This window comes from Notechis scutatus, chromosome 4 (assembly GCF_049901735.1).
Source record: "Notechis scutatus isolate UNSWTSFEM ecotype Mainland chromosome 4, rNotScu1.2, whole genome shotgun sequence".
Taxonomy (NCBI): domain Eukaryota; kingdom Metazoa; phylum Chordata; class Lepidosauria; order Squamata; family Elapidae; genus Notechis; species Notechis scutatus.
In genome coordinates this window covers 54,455,679-54,473,912 of record NC_142012.1, presented here as the reverse complement: position 1 = coordinate 54,473,912, position 18,234 = coordinate 54,455,679, and the positions used below count along the sequence as shown (strand labels likewise).

General features: G+C 44.8%; 1 protein-coding gene across 7 annotated transcripts in view; it reads left to right on the top strand.

The window, feature by feature from the left end:
- Nucleotides 1–18,234, top strand: part of TBC1D1 (TBC1 domain family member 1) — a 96,563-nt gene that overhangs the window by 71,194 nt on the left and 7,135 nt on the right. For 4 of the 7 annotated variants that reach the window (XM_087965830.1, XM_087965828.1, XM_087965829.1 and 1 more), the window contains 8 exons: nucleotides 4,207–4,350; nucleotides 5,660–5,779; nucleotides 8,081–8,214; nucleotides 10,020–10,205; nucleotides 12,477–12,638; nucleotides 13,528–13,686; nucleotides 14,956–15,200; nucleotides 16,912–17,071. In XM_087965830.1, coding sequence (XP_087821956.1) covers nucleotides 4,207–4,350; nucleotides 5,660–5,779; nucleotides 8,081–8,214; nucleotides 10,020–10,205; nucleotides 12,477–12,638; nucleotides 13,528–13,686; nucleotides 14,956–15,200; nucleotides 16,912–17,071 — 1,310 coding nt within the window. The remainder of the gene's footprint in view (nucleotides 1–4,206; nucleotides 4,351–5,659; nucleotides 5,780–8,080; nucleotides 8,215–10,019; nucleotides 10,206–12,476; nucleotides 12,639–13,527; nucleotides 13,687–14,955; nucleotides 15,201–16,911; nucleotides 17,072–18,234) is intronic. The other 3 variants (XM_087965831.1, XM_087965832.1, XM_087965834.1) reach the window with 1 other exon arrangement.

Sequence of the window (18,234 nt, the reverse complement as noted above, 5' to 3'; positions counted from 1 at the left end):
AACTTATAAGTCATCTTGATTAATGATTCAAATCGTTGCCCTTATTAACTATTAATTGGGTGAGGGAGCAGGCATCCATCTTTTGTGATTTTGGACCTAGGATGATGATTAAGATGATTTATTACTCATGTCTGTATACAACACTTTACTCAACTAATGGTCAGCATTAGACTGGCCCTAGATAAGAGTTAGGGGATGTGGTGGCTCAGTGGCTAAGACGCTGCGCGTGTCGATCAGAAAGGTCAGCAGTTTGGCTCTTCGAATCCCTAGCACCGTGTAACGCAGTGAGCTCCCATCACTAAGCTTCTGCCAACCTAGCAGTTCGAAAGCATGTAAAAATGCAAGTAGAAAAATATAAGGACCACCTTTTGTGGGAAGGTAACAGCTTTCCGTGCACCTTCAGCATTTAGTCATGCCAGCCAAATGACCATGGAGAGATCTCGGACAGTGCTGGCTCTTTGGCTTTGTAACAGAGGTGACCGCCCCCTAGAGCTGGAAACGACACGTATGTGTGAGAACCTTTAGTTTAATGAAAAGAAGGACTAGGGGTGACATCAGTGGTGGTATTCGACCGGTTCTGCCCAGTTCTGGAGAGCCGGTAGCGGCATTGAGCAGTAGAGACCGAACCGGTTCTCTTCGCTGCTCTGTGGTTGGCTCACCCAACCGCCCGGGCTCCCATACTCACTTTTATGGCCAGAATTCAAAGCGCAGCTGCTTTGCGTGGCGCACAATAGCGCCACGCGGCAGCTGCTGCAGCGATCACCATCGTGCAGGCTTGCAGGAGGCAAGTTAGAATGCCTCTGCGCCTGTACAAAGTGCATGTTTGGCGCGCGTGTGCATGCAAAGTGTGTGCATGCGCACAAAGCGCGGCCACCAAGCTACGCCCACCGAACCGGTGGCAACTTTATTTGAATACCTCCACTGGGTGACATGATAGCAGTCTTCCAATATCTCAGGGGTTGCCACAAAGACGAGGGAGTCAAGCTATTCTCCAAAGCACCTGAGGGCAGGACAAGAAGCAATGGATGGAAACTAATCAAGGAGAGAAGCAACTTAGAACTAAGGAGGAATTTCCTGAGAATGAGAACAATTAATCAGTGGAACTACTTGCCTCCAGAAGTTGTAAATGCTCCAACACTGGAAATTTGACGTTCTCTTTTTAAGAAGAGATTGGACAACCATTTGTCTGAAGTGGTGTAGCGTCTTCTGCCTGAGCAGGGAGGGTTGGACTAGAAGACCTCCAAGGTCCCTTCCAACTCTGGTCTTCCATTATTATCATTTACATTCATTATTGCTACCCCACTCCAATAGATTCCGAGTGGCTTACAACATCTTGAATGCATTTAAAACAGAGCATAGCAAAGGATAGAAACCTGGAGTGTAAACTGATTCTAGTCTCTTAGATTTATTCAACTGGACCGATATGCGTGAGTTATTTTGTCTATTCTCTAAAGGGAGTGCATGAACCCAAAATGTATTTGGAGGAATAGTTCTTTTTAGGAAAGGGAAGCTGATAAATTTCTAGTCCAAAATCTACTTACATGATGCCAAAAAATCATGCAGTGAAGAAGCTTCCAGGTCCAAAGGCTGGAAGTACCGGTAGCTCTTGACTTACGACCACAATGGAGCCATTATTAAATTAGTAACATGGTTTGTGGAGTGAATCTGGCTTCTCCATTGACTTTGCTGATCAGAAGGTCCCAAAAACGTGATCTCTTGAGCCCGGGACACTGCAACCGTCATAAGTACCTGCCAGTTGCCAAGCGTCTGAATTTTGATCACGTGGCTATGGGGAAGCTACAAGGGTCATAAGTGCAAAAAATGGCCCTAGGTCACTTTTTTTTCCAGTGCCTTGGTAACTTCAAACAGTCACTAAATGAACAGTTGTAAGTCAAAGACTGCTTGTATCTTCTCTGGGATGGTGTGGATTGCTCCTCCCTGCGTGTCCTAGGGTGAAGAGAGAGTGGGCCTGGGTCTTCCTCTGAACTCCCTCTCCCGGACTGTGCCCTTCCCCCATTTCTTCCACAACCAATGGAGCCACACTCCCACTCCCTGTCAGCTGTTTGGCTTCCCCCTCCAAATCAGATTCCGACATGGGCATGACAGTTACTGTCTGTGTAAGCTGTGGCTTTTGGGGAAATGCTGCAAAATTCGATGCAAGCCCAATGCGAATTTTATTTCTCACCTAAACATAATGAGAGAGAGAGAGAGAGAGAGAGAGACAGACAGACAGACAGACAGGCAGGCAGGCAGGCAGACAGACAGACAGACAGACAGACAGACAGACAGACAGACAGACATATGCCTGAGATGAATTGTAACCGGTAAAAAGGACCTGAAAAGAGGAAAGGGAAAATTCTGAAATAACAACGTCCTCTTTTTGAACCTCATCTGTCCTTTTCTCCTTCTAATGCCAGATTTTATCACAGTGGTATTTACAGCTAGACAGGGCTTGTTCAGGAAAGTGGAGCTGTTTGTTGGTTAGCCCTTGAGGTTAGAGAAGCAGCTTCTTATTTAGGACATAAAGTTGTTGTGTTTTTGGTTTGGTTCGTTTCAAATTCTTGAGAGCTCTCTTGTTAGGGGTGCCAGGCAGTTTCCTTCAAACCCATTCTAGGAATGGTGAGAGAATATATGTATGGTGACCTTCAGCATCATTTGAACTTCATCCACGTTCTGTTCATAGGTGAAAACCTCTGGTTAAACAAACATGCCACAACTCAATAGACATGGCTTTGGGACAACTGTCCCTATTTTTGTCAGAAAAAGGATGAGAATAGACTAGACTAGAACAGAATAGATGCAGAATAGAGAGAGTAGAGTAGAGTAGAGTAGAACAGAACAGAACAAGAATAGAATGCAGAATAGAATAGAATAGAATAGAATAGAATAGAATAGAATAGAATAGAATAGAATAGAATAGAATAGAATAGAATAGAATAGAATAGAATAGAATAGAATAAGAACAAGAACAGAACAGAATAGAATCCCAAAGGTGCTTTTCTATTTCAAGAGGCAACTGGACTTTCTGGTTTTTCTTTGAAGACATTTCGCTTCTCATCCAAGAACTTCTTCGGCTCTGACTGGATGGTGGGGAATGGAAGCTTCTTCAGTCAGAGCCATAGAAGCTTCTTGGATGAGAAGTGAAACGTCTCCAAAGAAAAAAACCAGAAAGTCCTGTGGGCTCTTGGGGAAAAAAAAAAAAAAAAGCACAACTTTGGGACAACTTTGCAGGTTGCAAGCTAGTTTTAGACTTCCTTCCCCCGCATCTTGCACCATCTGGGCTTGCCTTTAGAACTCTACTAACAGCATGTTCAGCATGTAGTTTGATATGCAGGATTGCTACACGGAGTGTTGGAAAGAAACTGGTCTTGGTTCTTATACGTCAGGCTGTCTTTTCTCTACTCTGGTGTCTCACCAAGCTTTCCAAAGCTGAGACATTCAAGGGCTGAGAAACAGGCAACTTTACCCTCATTAAAAAAAAACCTGACCTCTGCTAAACATTCAAGCTGTAAGCAGAAATACCTGCTCCATGCCTTAATGTATTCTGTCTATCTGTCTTCATTCTGACATTATTAGTATTAGCATTAGTATTATTATGCATGATCAGCAGATCCGTGAGAGGCTAGGGTCATAGAAGAAGCACATTTCAGTCATAGGGCCTTAAAGGGCTTCTTGATGCCACTTTCTGTGTACATGGGGCCTAATTAAAGTGCTTGAGTTATTTTTGTTTTCAGCTTTCCTGTATGCATATACTTTATTTGACTGACCTTCCTTCCTTCCTTCCTTCCTTCCTTCCTTCCTTCCTTCCTTCCTTCCTTCCTTCCTTCCTCCATCCATCCATTCATCCATCTCACTTCCCTCTCCTTCCTTCCTTTCATTTTTCCTTTTCACCCTCTCCTTCCTTCCATCCATTATCCATATCATCTTTCTTTTCCTTTCCATCCCCTTCCCTTCCCCTCTCCCCCTTCTTCCCTTCTCCTCACTTGCCTTTCCTTGTCTTCCTTCCTTCCTCTTCCTTTTCACTCTCTCCTTCCTTCCATCCATCCATCCTCCATCCCACCTTCCCTTCCCTTTTCTTTCCCTTCTCCTCTCCTTCCCTGTCCTTTCTTCTTCTCTTGCCTTCCCTTTCCTCTCCTCCCACTGCATTCCTTCTCCCTCCCTTCCCCTCCCCTCTCTCCCTTCCTTCCCCTTATAAAACCTGACCAGCGCTGCCAGCAACTCTAAGCCGCCAGCTGCTGCCCGGCCTCCTCCAGCTCAACTTCCATCCTCGGCCTCCTCACCCAATTTCTTCAAGCGCCTTAGGCATAGCTCAAGTGGAGGAGAACAAGGCAGGCAGGCCATGCCAAAGAGGTGAGGAGAGAGAGAGATTGAGAGAGAGAGAGACAGAGAGACAGAGGGAGAGAGGGGTTGGCAGTGCATCAATTCACCAAGATTGTCACCAAAGACATTGGTACATTGCAAAGAGAAGTCATGAATTCAACTGACATAAGTCAAGAGTTCCAAGCCCTTGGAAAAAATAACCTTTATCGTGCTACTATGATGTAGCTCTTAGTTATGAGATAACTAATTAACTCCATGTAATCTAGGAAGAGGGACGTGGTGGCTCAGTGGCTAAGACGCTGAGCTTGTCGATCAGAAAGGTTGGCAGTTTGGTGGTTCGAATCCCTAGCGCCACATAACGGAGTAAGCTCCTGTTCCTCGTCCCAACTTCTGCCAACCTAGCAGTTCCAAAACATGTCAAAAATGCAAGTAGAAAAACAGGGACCCCTTGGGTGGGAAGGGAACAGCGTTCCGTGCGCCTTCGCCGTTTAGTCATGCCAGCCACCTGACCATGAACGTCAGACAGCACTGGCTCTTCAGCTTTGTAATAGAGATGAGCACTGCCCCATAGAGCTGGAAACGACTAGCACAGCGATGGCTAACTTTTTTGTCGTTGTGTGTTAAAAGTGCGCGCATGCACACATGACAATGTGCGCACGTGCCTGCACCCATAATGCAATGTATGTGCGACCCCCTCCACTTCCAGCATGCATGCCATAGGTTTGCCATCACGGGACTAGCACGTATGTGCAAGGGGAAACTTTACCCAATCTACGAAGAAATAAAATAAAGTTTAGTGTAACTTAGTCAAAGTCTCGGGTTGAAATCAGCTCAGTCAGTCACAACATTATTGTCATTTATTGCACGTATGTGAACCCACAATCCAAATTGACCCTTACTGATGTACGTAATATGTGTCATTATTATGTTAATACACCTTCAGTTAAAAAATTGAAACAAAAAAAAATAGGACATAGACACAGGAAGAGTTTCTAGTACAGGTACTCATCCTTTACCTGGAGTCTCATCTTATGAGATTCCTCTATCCTGCCTTCTTTTAGCCCTGTTTTCAGTGTTTATAACACCTGGCCCAAAGAAAATGACAGAAATGTGGTTTCGTGGCCTTCCCTGAAAACGGAATGAGCCTCCAAGCAGTTATCTTAAAAAAAATTATACAGCTGGCAGTCTTGGCCTTTGCTTTCTTTTCATTCCTATTATATTTTTCCTAATTTGTTGCTTATTACTTTCTTGTTTGTGTTGTTCTTTCTTTCCGTGCTTGTGTTTTACCCACCACGCTAAATTTCTCCCGCTCTGAGCCACCCTTTTCAACGATGCTCAGCACCTCCTACCGTTCCTCTTTCCAGAAAAAGCTTCACACCTCTTCTTCCGTACCAAATTTCTTAAAATTCCTGGCTCCTGTAGATGAAAATGTCACGTCTGACTTTAGGAAACCTACCAGGTAGGGGACCTGTTCTTTCAGGGGATCTTTCAGTGGATCTCTGGTTCAGAAACATGACTTCAGACCTGAGGGGGCACATTTAGCGGTGGAAGAAATTAGGGCTTAACTGAGAAAGAAAATTTGTCTTCGGATTTGAGATCAGCTCTATGTCGTGTTCCTGGACCCAGCACAAAACTGGCTGGCTATGGCTTTCTTCTACAATCTGGGCTACAGCTGTGGGATTGTGTGGTTGTGACCCAACAACTCGGAAAGTGAGGAGATTGGGGAGAAACATGGACCAGTCCTGGAGTCTGGGGAAGGCTCTGAAGAGGGCTCTGCTTCTGAGGGGGCCAGGACCATCTGACAGTTATCAGCTGCCTTTGGAGTCAGACATCAGTCAGAAGAACAGCTGGAGCCTGTTCCCAGCGTGCACATGCACAGAGCTGCCAGACGAAGGGAACAGCTGAGGAACAAGGGCCGACTTAGGAGTAAAGCCATAGATGGATGGTGAATGGCCCCTCCCCTAGGGAATAAAAGAGGAGCGAAAGGGGAATGGGGTTTTGCAGGAGACAATTAGTTCATTCTGGCAAGTATTGCAGCATCTGAAAGATGTCGTCCTGGCCACTCTCCAAGCCTGATAAAGGTCTGTAATTGGGTATTATCTTGCAAGACTGTTGGCCAGGACTTTGGAGAGGATATTCATTGTAAATGAAATTAAAAAAGGGGTTTATCGGGATAAGGACTCAGCTTCATGCTGTTGGGGAAGCCTAAGTTAGAACATGTGTGGAGGAAACCATATCTGACCATGTTTAGCTTTCTCAAAGTTCTGGTTATCATCTACAAAGCTCTATACCAGGGGTGTCAAATACAAGGCCCACGGGCTGGATCCGGCCCACGATGTGGTCCAATCTGGCCTGCAGGGCCATCCTGGAAAATGTAAGGGCCCGGCTCGCGTCTCTTTGGCCCGGTCCGCCGTACAAAACCTTTGCACAAACACATCTCGATGTCATGAGCAGGGATAACTACTGTGTTTCCCCCAAAATAAGACCCAGTCTCTTTTTTTGCCTCCAAAAAAGGCATTAGGTCTTATTTTGGGGGGGATGTCTTCCATTGTCTCACCCCGCAGTGGTGGCACCGACAGCCATGCCGAGCAGGCGCCCGTATGGCCACTGCCAGCCCACTTCTTCTGCAGCCGCTTGCAACCATTCGCATTTGGTGCCCCCAACCTCCATTTCTCTGACGGAGGCCTTCAAGAAAGGCCTCTGCAACCAAGAAACGAGCTCTGGATTGACGGGTGCAGTACCCCCTGGCCTTCGTTTCGCCGTCCAAAGGCCTTCAAGAAAGGCTTCTGCAGCCGAGAAACAAGTTCTGGATTAACACCTTCCTGAGGGCTGCTGAGAGTGAAACTATCTGGCGGTGACACAAATAAGTGGCAGCCAGCAGCCGCAAAAGAAGTGGGCCAACAAGGCAAGGCAGGTGTCAGGGTGTGGGAGGCCTGCCTGCAAGGTAAGTAGGTGTGGGGCATGTGGGGAAGCTCCACCCTTCCCACCCTTCCCACACTAGCTTGATTTTCACCCCTGAACCTTGCCTCACCGCATGCAACCAGGTACAATGAGTGGGTGGGATCTTAACTAGGGCTTATTTTGGGGACAGGGCTTATATTGGGTGTGTCAGATTTGAAAGCCATATTAAAACCAGAAACTTCCACGCTGCCACATTCCTGTGCCTGAGAACTTAGGAGGGGGATTTTTAGAGGGTTAGTAGTTAGACATAACAGCATTCTTCTTTTCGGTCAAGGTCATGTTTCAAGTTGGGACAGATGGCAATTGGACCATGTGATGGACTGATGGGTGCAGGGGTTGGGTGTTGATTTTTGATTTACTGAGGGAAAACCTGGAACTCTCAGATTCGGATTTTCCCAGATGTGCCTGTATGACTTTTTCCAATAAAAAGAAACTTTGGGAAAATGCCTGTCTCAGAGTTGTTGATTGGGATCTGGTTTTGCTGGAACGGTGAGATGGTGCAAGTGTAAAAATCAAGCTCGGGCTTATTTTCAGGATAGGTCTTAGTTTTGGGGAAATGCGGTATGAGCAGCAAGAGGATGTTATTGCTGAATATTTTTGACGATTCAAAACACCCACCATTGAGTAATGTCTGTCAGGAAGCTCATCATTTAAAGAACTAAGCCGAGTAATTTTCTTTTCGATTTTGATTTGCTGTTGAGATTCTTTAAAGAATTCATATCTTTGTTTCATCCGGGAGGGGGGAAAATGTCTTGCAATGGTAGCTAAAATAAATAAATTCTGTGACTTCTGATTTTAGACATAACAAATCCAACGAAGCAGATTTGGTCCCCGAGACCCCAGTGAAGGTTCGACGGCATTCTTGGAGGCAGCAGATATTTTTAAGAGTGGCAACACCCCAAAAAGGATGCGACTCTTCTGGTTGGCATGAAGGTAAAATGAATCCAATTTTTCTTTATTTCCCCCCGCCATCCCCCCAGTAGAATAGACTGAATTAAGTTTTTAACTAGTGGCAGAGAGCTAGCAAAACAAACTAAAAACAAAACCAAAGGAGAAATGTTTCCCCTTTTGCATTTGAGCATTTGCATTTGAGGGGCAGAAAAACAGAAAGGGAAAGAGGAAAGACAAAGAAAAAGAAGGGAGGAGAGGAAGGAAGGAAAAAGAAGGAAAGAGGGGAAGGAAGAAGAAAGGAGAATGAAGAGGGAAGGAAAAAGAAGGGAAGGAAGGAAGGAAGGAAGGAAGGAAGGAAGGAAGGAAGGAAGGAAGGAAGGAAGGAAGGAAGGAAGATTATAATGAGAAGGAGGGAGGGTCTGACTCTGAGGGAAGTCCTTCCTTAGCAGGTGCCCCCGACACAAGTGATGTCAAGCTGGCCACACCCCCTTGGCCACGCCCCCCGGAGATCAAACACAAGCCTGATGCAGCCCTTGATGAAATCGAGTTTGAAACCCTTGGTCCAGTCACACTTGGCCAAATAAATATTCAGAGTCAAATGCCTCTTGCACATGTTTCATTTGATACAGTAGATGGCGCTCTTCATTTTGTTTGTAAATCTAGAAAAAATTATTGGGTTATTCAATTATTGGATTATATTGAAACAAATTTAAACAAATCTAAAATACTGTGGAATTTTTTTTTTTAAATTGCAATCTATCTTTTTGGGAATTTCGATATTTGCCGGACGAAGGTAGGAAAGCAAAGCACAAATGATTGTCAAAGATCTAACACAGGGGTGAGATTTAAAAATGTTAGCAATGTTAGATTCTCTGCCTGGTTGCTGGGTGGGCGTGGCCTAGTTGGCCTCCTGCATCATGGGGGAGCATTTTCATCCTCCCCAGGCTCCAGAGGCGTTCCTTGAGCCTCCAGGAGGCCAGAAACAGGCCCATTTTTGCCCTCTACGAGCCCCTGGGAGACCTGTTTTCCACCTGCCCGGGCTCCATGCGCCCCCTGCAATTACTTGGGATCCAAAACAGGCCACGTTGGGACTCCTGGGAGGGGAGGGAACGGGCGGGGTCAGCTGGTCATCGGAATTACCATTTCGCCAAACCATACGTAAAATTAACATCCGGTTTGCCTAAACTGGCTGAAATCCCACCCGTGGTCTAACATGGCCGTAGATCTTGGTTTGGGTGGAAAAAAACAATTCGTGCAGTTGTTTCAGATCTAGTTGCTGAGTTGGATATATTTTGCAGGGCCAACTGAAAATCCAGGCCAAATGATTTGTTCAGTTCTGTGTATGAGTGGAGTTTGTAGAAAATTCTTAGCTAAACACAGTCACTTGGGGGTAATGATAAAGTTCACTACTCAGAAAAACTGTAAAATCTTGCGTAAAGTGACTCGTGTGTTTGTCCCAAAGGGGCTCTTTCAAAAGGCAACTGGACTTTGTTTTTCTATGAAGATATTTCCCTTCTCGTCCAAAAAGCTTCTTCAGTTCTTCACATCAGAACTGAAGAAGCTTCTTGGATGAGAAGCGAAACATCTTCAAAGAAAAACCAGAAAGTCCGGTTGTCTCTTGAAAAAAGCACCTTTGAGGCAACCATGACCTGCATGAATGAGAATCTCCATGGACATGAATGTATTTACTACACTATTAGTAGAGAAAGGGTCTTGTAAGATTTTCAGTTTCCAGCTGGCCGTTCCTCTTCTGATAATTATTTCCCCAAGGCTAGGATTGATCTAGGAATTCAGACAAATTTTCAAGTGAAGAAAAAGAACTTTTGGTTCTCTTTTTATTGAATAAGATTATTCCGAACTGGGAGAATTGGCCCCTAGATCACCGTTACAGCCAGTTTGCGAAGACGGACCATTCGGAGCAACCAAAGAAGACAGAAAAAAGACACCCAAGGAGTTGAGGGAGCTTTGGAAAAAAGCTATTCTCCAGCACATCCTTCTTCTGAGGATGGAAAAGGAAAATCAGAAACTGCAAGGTAAATACCAAATCTCTCCGAAAAAATTCTACCGTGTTTCCCCAAAAATAAGACCCTGTCATATATATTTTTGCCACCAAAAAAGGCACCAGGTCTTACTTTAGGGTGATGTCATCCACTGACTAGCCTCACTTGCGCACGTCGCCCCCGGCCTCCTTTTCGCTGTCAGAGGCCTTCAGGAACTTCTTCTTCTGCGGCCGGCAAGGCTTTCCTGAAGGCCTCTGCAGCTGATAACAGAGCTCTGGATCGATCCGGAGCTTTGTTATCAGCTATAGAGGCCTTGAGGAAAGCCCTTACCAGCCTTGCTGGCTGCAGAAGAAATGCCTGGTAAGGCAGGTGTCGGAGTGTGCCGGGCCTGGATATAACTGTCCAAAGGTAAGTAGTAGGGCGGCTCCACCCCCCTATTCCCCACCCTAGCTCAATTTTTACTGATCCACTCTGGAGTGGGTGGAATCTTAATTAGGGCTTATTTTGGGGGGTAGGGCTTGTATTGCGCACACGTGTAAAAATCAAGCTAGAACTTACTTTCAGGGTAGGTCATATTTTGGGGAAAGAGGGTATTTAGTTGGATAATGAACGATCTGCAAGAAAGCAACCAAGTTCAGAGAGCACCAAGGAGCCCTCATTTCAACCCTGAGCTACAAAGAGTCTCACCTATTTATCTTGCTTTTTTAAAATCAATCAAAGCCATCCAGGCTTTTTCCTCCACATATATTAAGATGTTTCAGGTGTTGTATAATTGATTCTGTAACAGCATCCAAAGTTGGTTCCATGCTGCTATTTTCTTGGTTCAGATGGAAGGAAAACGGGGATCTTCATACTTGGATAGTTCTTAGAGGCTGCAGCAGGTACAAGAAAGAAGAGAAGGGTTGTCTTGAGACTAAGCGTCCCAAGGCTGGAAGGGAACTTGGAGGTTTTCTAGTCCACCCCTCTGCCCTGCTGTCTTGGGTGCAACGTAGGGAAAGCCTTGCCTAGGCTATTTCTTGTGTCTAAATCGTGAACCAAGGTCGCTTCTGCTCTCAGTCCTGGCCCCAAAGCTCCCTCCATTGCATATCTGAACAAGGAGGGATGTTTGAAACAAAAACAATATTTCATCCGTATGTTTAATAATTATTACAAAATGGTTGTACATGATGCCTGATTTACTGAATTGTTGTAGGCCACCCAGAGTTGCTTTATAAATTATATAGTGGCTATATAAATTAGATAGACGATAGATAGATAGATAGTTAGATAGATAGATAGATAGATAGATAGATAGATAGATAGATAGATAGATAGATAGATAGATACTAGATGGATGATAGATGATAGGTAGGTAGGCAGGCAGGCAGGCAGACATAGACATAGATGAGATGATAGACAGACAGATGAGAGCCAGATGATAGGTGGTTTTCATGTCATGGGTGGCTATATAAATTAGATAGATGGATGGATGGATGGATGGATGGATGGATGGATGGATGGATGGATGGATGGATAAAGAGAAATAGTGATTAGATAGAGATAAAGATGTAGAGAGGTAGAAAAATAGATAGATTAGATAGATAGATAGATAGATAGATAGATAGATAGATAGATAGATAGATAGATAGATAGATAGATAGATAGATAGAAGGTATTAGATAAGAGAGAGAGAGAGAGAGAGATTAGAGAGAGAGAGAGAGAGAGATGATAGATAGATAGATAGATAGATAGATAGATAGATAGATAGATAGATAGATAGATGATAGAGATTAGATAGATAGAGATTAGATAAATAGAGAGAGATTAGAGAGAGAGAGAGAGAGAGAGAGAGAGATGTAGATAGATAGATAGATAGAGATTAGATAGATAGAGATTAGATAAATAGAGAGAGAGATTAGAGAGAGAGAGAGAGATTAGATGGATGGATGGATGGATGGATGGATAGATAGATAGTGATTAGATAGAGGTAGAGGTAGAAAGATAGAGATAGATGATAGATAGATAGATAGATAGATAGATAGATAGATAGATAGATAGATAGATAGATATTAGATAGAGAGATAATAGATGGATGATAGATGATAGGTAGGTAGGCAGGCAGGCAGGCACACATAAACACAGATGAGATGATAGACAGACAGATGATACCCAGATGATAGTTGGTTTTCATGTCATGGGTGGCTATATAAATTAGATAGAAGGACAGACAGACAGACAGACAGAGACAGACATTTGCAGAAAATGTGTTGTTGGCCTTTCACAGGGGCGGCTGTCTTTAACCTGTTCGCCTCCCTCCCCCCCCAGCTTCTGAAAATGATCTGCTCAATAAGCGCCTGAAGCTTGATTATGAAGAAATGACTTCGTGTCTCAAAGAAGTCATGTCTGTCTGGGATAAAATGCTGACCATGCCAGGAAGGTCAAAGATCAAGTTGGACATGGAGAAAATACATTCTGCTGTGGAGAAAGGTGAGGGTACTGGCTCTTTGGAAAGCCTATTATTATCTTTTTAAAACATCTGCTAGAAAGCCACCAAGCTCAGAGAACGCCAAAGACCTCACAGTCCTCCTCCACATCCTCCTCCTCCTCTCCAAACCCTGCTCCCTTCCAGCACTGGTGATGTCCCTTAGTTGGGTAATGTAATGTCTGCAAGAAAACAACCAAGCTCAGAGAGCACCAAGGACCCCACTAGACAGTGGTGGGGTTCAAATTTTTTTTTTTACTACCATTACTGTGGGCATGGCTTGGTGGGCGTGGTGTGGCTTGGTGGGCATGGCAGGGGAAGGATACTGCAAAATCCCCATCCCCTCCCCACTCCTGGGGGAAGGTTACTGCAAAATCCCCATTCCCTCCCCCCCGCACACTAACCTGCTTTCCAGCTCTGTTCTCCTGTGCAGGGCAACCAAAGAAGACCCAGCCGATCAGCTGGGACTCAATGGGAGGCAGAGAATAGATGGGGTTGGTGGGGCCAGTCAGAGGTGGTATTTTCCGGTTCTCTGAACTACTCAAAATTTCCGCTACTGGTTCTCCAGAACTAGTCCGTACCAGCTGAATACCCACCTTTGCCACTATAGGGCAGAGGCCCCCAAACTTGGCAACTTTAAGACTTTGGACTCCAACTCCCAGCTATGCTGGCTAAGGAATTCTGGGAGTTGAAGTCCTCTCAGCTCCTTGCTGGTGGCATTAGCTATGTGAAAAATATTCCAGGATAAATGAGCTTATCTTAGCAGCATTTCAAGGCCATTCTGGAAGGATATCCCCATTGAAAGCAATGGTTTCTTTTTAAAGCAGGGAGCTTGTGTGTCGGTGTCTCATTTCCCGCGATTCATTCTTTTTGCTCTTAACATCTTTTGAAAAGGAGTTCCTCGGCAACAACGGGGAGAGATTTGGAAGTTTTTAGTAGAGCTGCACCAACTCAAGCACCCATTTCCAAATAAGCAACAGCCAAAGGACACGCCGTACAAAGAACTCTTAAAACAGCTGACTTCCCAGCAGCATGCAATTCTGATTGATTTAGGTAAGCCTGCCCAGAAGTTAAATCTGGTATTAAACTTGGAACATTTTGCATTTGAAAAAAAAAGGGGAGGGGTCATATTTCACTTAGGACTAGGTTATGGTATGTATGGAAGACATTTCTTAGGGAGTGGTGTGGTGGCCTAGAGGTGGAGCTCTCACCTCACAATCAGGAAGCTGTGAGTTCAATCCTAGGGTAGATAGAGGCAGATATTTCTCTCTCTGGGCACAATGAGAATATATCTGCCAAACAAAACTCTGCACTGGCAACAAGAAGGGCATCCGGCCAGTAAATCACTCTGCTAGCTCCATTCAGTTGCCCAGACTCCCAGGTCATTAAATGATGATGATGATGATGATGATGATGATGATGATGATGATGATTGAAGAAGTTTCTTTGTGAGCAATGGCATTCAGAACTTCAGAGCTTCTACAGGTGCTCATCCACTTAAAAATCATCGGTTTACTGACGATTTGAAGATACAGTGGCACTGAAAAAAATTAACTTATTACAGGTTTTCACATTTACGACTGTTGCAGCAACACCATGGTTGACAATAGACAAAATTTCGACCGCTTGGCAACTGGCATGTACTTATGATGGTTTCACTGTCATATGAACGCCTTTTTGGTACCTTTCAAGCCAGCTTCTGACAAGCAAAGTCAATGGGGAAGCCAGATAATGGAATGGAATGGAATAAGAATAAGAAAAGAAGAAGAATAGAAGAAGGAAAAAAGAATAGAATAGAGAAGGGATTAGATTAGATTAGATTAGATTAGATTAGATTAGAATAGAATAGAATAGAATAGAATAGAATAGAATAGAATAGAATAGAATAGAATAGAGAAGGGAGTAGAATAGGATAAGAATAAGAAAAGAATAGAATAGAAGAAGGAAAAAAGAATAGAATAGAGAAGGGAGTAGAATAGAATAAGAATAGAATAGAATAAGGAAAAAAGAATAACGAAGGGAATAGAATAAGAACAACTTCCTGGGCTGGAAGATTTTCCTTCCAGAAAATTACCAAACCATTCTTGATTCGCTTAATGACTAAACGGTTCCCTGAAGAACTGCATCAATTCACTTAACACAATGGCAGCAAGAAAAGTGGCTAAAGTGGGGGCAAGATTCACAATGACCGTCTCACATAACATAAACATTGGGCTCAATTATGGGTTGTTGGGGTTGTTTTCATAATTGGGAAGTGTTTTGCACAACAGTACGGCTGATTTGTGTCCATGGCCTTCTCTTTTTTCTCTCTCTCTCTCATAGGTCGCACTTTCCCGACCCATCCCTACTTCTCATCCCAGCTTGGAGCTGGTCAGCTGTCCCTCTATAATATCCTGAAGGCCTACTCCCTCCTGGATCCGGAAGTGGGCTATTGTCAAGGCCTCAGTTTTGTGGCCGGAGTGTTGTTACTACACATGAGCGAGGAGGAAGCCTTTAAGATGCTGAAGTTCCTGATGTTTGAATTGGGCCTTCGGAAGCAATACCGACCGGACATGACGATTCTTCAGGTAAAGGACCTGCATTACATTTATTTAGTATTGCACCCAATTGCGAGAACCCTATACGGGTAGCCCTCGACGTACAACCACCATGGAGTGTTGTGGCCCGCTGGTGTTCTGATCAAGGCTTCCTGAGACAGTAACAATCACACGCTGTTTCCCAAAACCTTGTTTTTATTTCCAATGGCTGTGAATTATATGCATTCACAGCCCGTAATGAGTCCCAAACAGTTTATGAATAGTCCAACAGAAGTCTTCCACAGTCCTTCGGGATAAGGCTGATAAGCATCCACCTTCAGAGTTTAAACTGACCAGAACAAATAAAGTTGCTTCCTGCAAAGGTTCCTGTCCCTTTGCTCCTCCTTTATGTCTTATGGGAGGGGTCAATCATCTCCAAGCCTTATTCCCAAGTCGCCCCTTTTGTTCTTGCCTTCTGGCAGCTCTGCACAAGCGCACACTGGAAACAGGCTCCCCCTGTTCCTCTGCCTTGCTGATGTCAGATTCTGGAGGCTCCGGAGTTAGCACATAACTTTCAGATGGCCCTGGCCCCATCTCTGTGTCAGATGCAGATCCTTCATCCGAGCCCTTTCCAGACTCCAGGACTGGCCCGTGTTCCTCCCCACTGTCCAACTTTGCTGCCAGCTCCGCAGGACGCCGGCGGACCACAACAGCCGGTGGCTAGCGGAGCTGGCAGAAGAGTCGAACAGTGAGGAGGTTGGGGAGAAACCTGGGCCAGTCCTGGAGGCTGAGGAAGGCTCAGACGAGGGCTTTGCGTCAGTGGCAGAGATGGGGCCAGGACAATCTGATAGTCATCAGCTGCCTTTGGAGTCAGATAGCAGTGAGGTGGGGGAACACTGGAGCTGGTTCCCAGCTTGCGCATGTGCAGAGCTACCAAAAGAAAAGAACAATTATGAACTAAGGGTTGGCATGGGACTAAAGCCACAGGTGGACAGTGAATGGCCCCTCTCATAGGGATTAAAAGAGGAGCAAAAGGGGAGGGGGCTTTTGCTGGAAACAATTCATTCGTTGCAGCAGTGTGGTCTGTCTGTGTATCTCAGAGATTCTGTGCTGAGCCCTTCCTTGTCAGCACTGCGTTTGGAAATATTTACTTGGCAACTCTCCAAGCTAGATAAGGTCTGTGCTCCTAATTACACCCTTGAAAGTCTGTTGGCCAGGCCTTTGGCTGAATGTGAATGAAGAAATTCACCTTCTTTAATAAAAGAGGTTTTGCCGGGACAGAGTCTGCTTAGTGCTTTTTGAGGTCAGAACATGGAGCCCCAAAACTTCTGAGAAGCAAAGTCAGTGGGGAAGCCAGATTCACAATTAACAACTGTGTGATTAACTTAACAAATGCAATGTGTCTGATGCAGCTCCCCAAACATGACAAACCCTCTGATGGGAACTCAAAAATTCCTTTATTAGGAATGTCAGCAGCCCGCAATGGTCATAAACATGAGTCAATTAGCCAAGCGCTCCAAATCTTGGTCATGAGGATGCTGCAAGGCGTCATAAGTGTGAAAAATGGTCACCAGTCACATTTTTCAGTGATGTAGTCACTTCGGTCACTAAATGAACTGTCGTAAGTTGAGAACTGCCTTCAGCCACACCTCCCGATGGCATCCATCCATCCACCGCTGACGACTAAAGTGTAAAAAAGTTTTAATTCTTCTTTCCTCCATGTTTACTTCTCTCTCTCTCTCTTTTTAAATTCACTTGGCAGATCCAGATGTATCAGCTCTCTCGACTCCTCCACGATTACCACAAAGATCTTTACGATCACTTTGAAGCCAACGAGATCAGCCCCAGCCTCTACGCAGCCCCGTGGTTTCTGACCCTGTTTGCTTCTCAGTTTCCCCTGGGTTTTGTCGCTAGGGTGTTCGGTAAGTCATCCTAATAAGGATGTCTGGACCATGAATGACTTTGGCCACCTTGTGAGAAGAGGGTAGGTTCTAGACAGTGGTGATATTCTTCCGGTTCAGCCAAATCGGTAGTAAATAATCTACCAGTTTGGCCGAACCAGTATTTCTGGCAATCAGCTGGGCAACAATCATCTGTGCCGTGCAATTTAGATTAGCTGGAAAGCAGGAAATCATTGGATTTCTTACTTTCTAGCTAATCTAAATCGTGCGGGACAGCTGGTTCCCCCCCCACTTCAAAATGCTGCTTTTTTCAGCTCCCAGGAGGCTTCCCTGAGGTCCACTAGGCCAAAAACAAGGTGAGGGGAGGGGTGCTGCAAAAGAAAAAAAGAAGAAAAAGGAGGGAGGGGAGAAGGAAAGGGAGGGAGGGGACAAAGGAAGGAAGGAAGGAAGGAAGGAAGGAAGGAGGAGGAGGAGGAGAGGGAGGGAGGGAGGGAGGGAGGGAGGGAGGGAGGGAGGAAAGAAAGAAAGAAAGAAAGAAAGAAAGAAAGAAAGAAAGAAAGAAAGAAAGAAAGAAAGAAAGAAAGAAAGAAAGAAAGAAAGAAAGAAAGAAAGAAAGAAAGAGAAAAAGGAGAGGAAGGAAGGACCACAAACCTTGCTAAGTAGACCAAGGGTCTTCAAACTTGGCAACTTTAAGACTTGTGGACTTCAATTCCCAGAATCCCTGAACGTCTCATGAGAACCTGACAAAAAAAAATCAGTAAACGTATTATACAGGTAGTCCTGGATTTACCACAATTTGTTTAGTGACCATTCAAAGTTACAATGGCACTGAAAACAGGGACTGATGACCATTTTCAGACCTGTGACCACTCCAAGGTCAGTGTTTAACATTCAGGGTCCCAAGGGAGTCATGCGATCCCCTTCGGTGACCTTCTGACATGCAAAGTCAATGGGGAAGCCAGATTCACACAACAGCCCTGTTACTGACTTAACAAATGCAATGAAATCCCTGGAGAATTACTAGGGCAAGAAAAGTCGTAAAAGACAGTGGAGGGGTGTAACTCACTTCATAAATGTTTTACTCCACAACCTAAAAAGATTGGCCTCAATTTATGACATTTCTCGCCATCATTGTTAAGGGCATCACTGCAGTCGATCAGTTAGTAACCTGGTTGTTGAGTGAA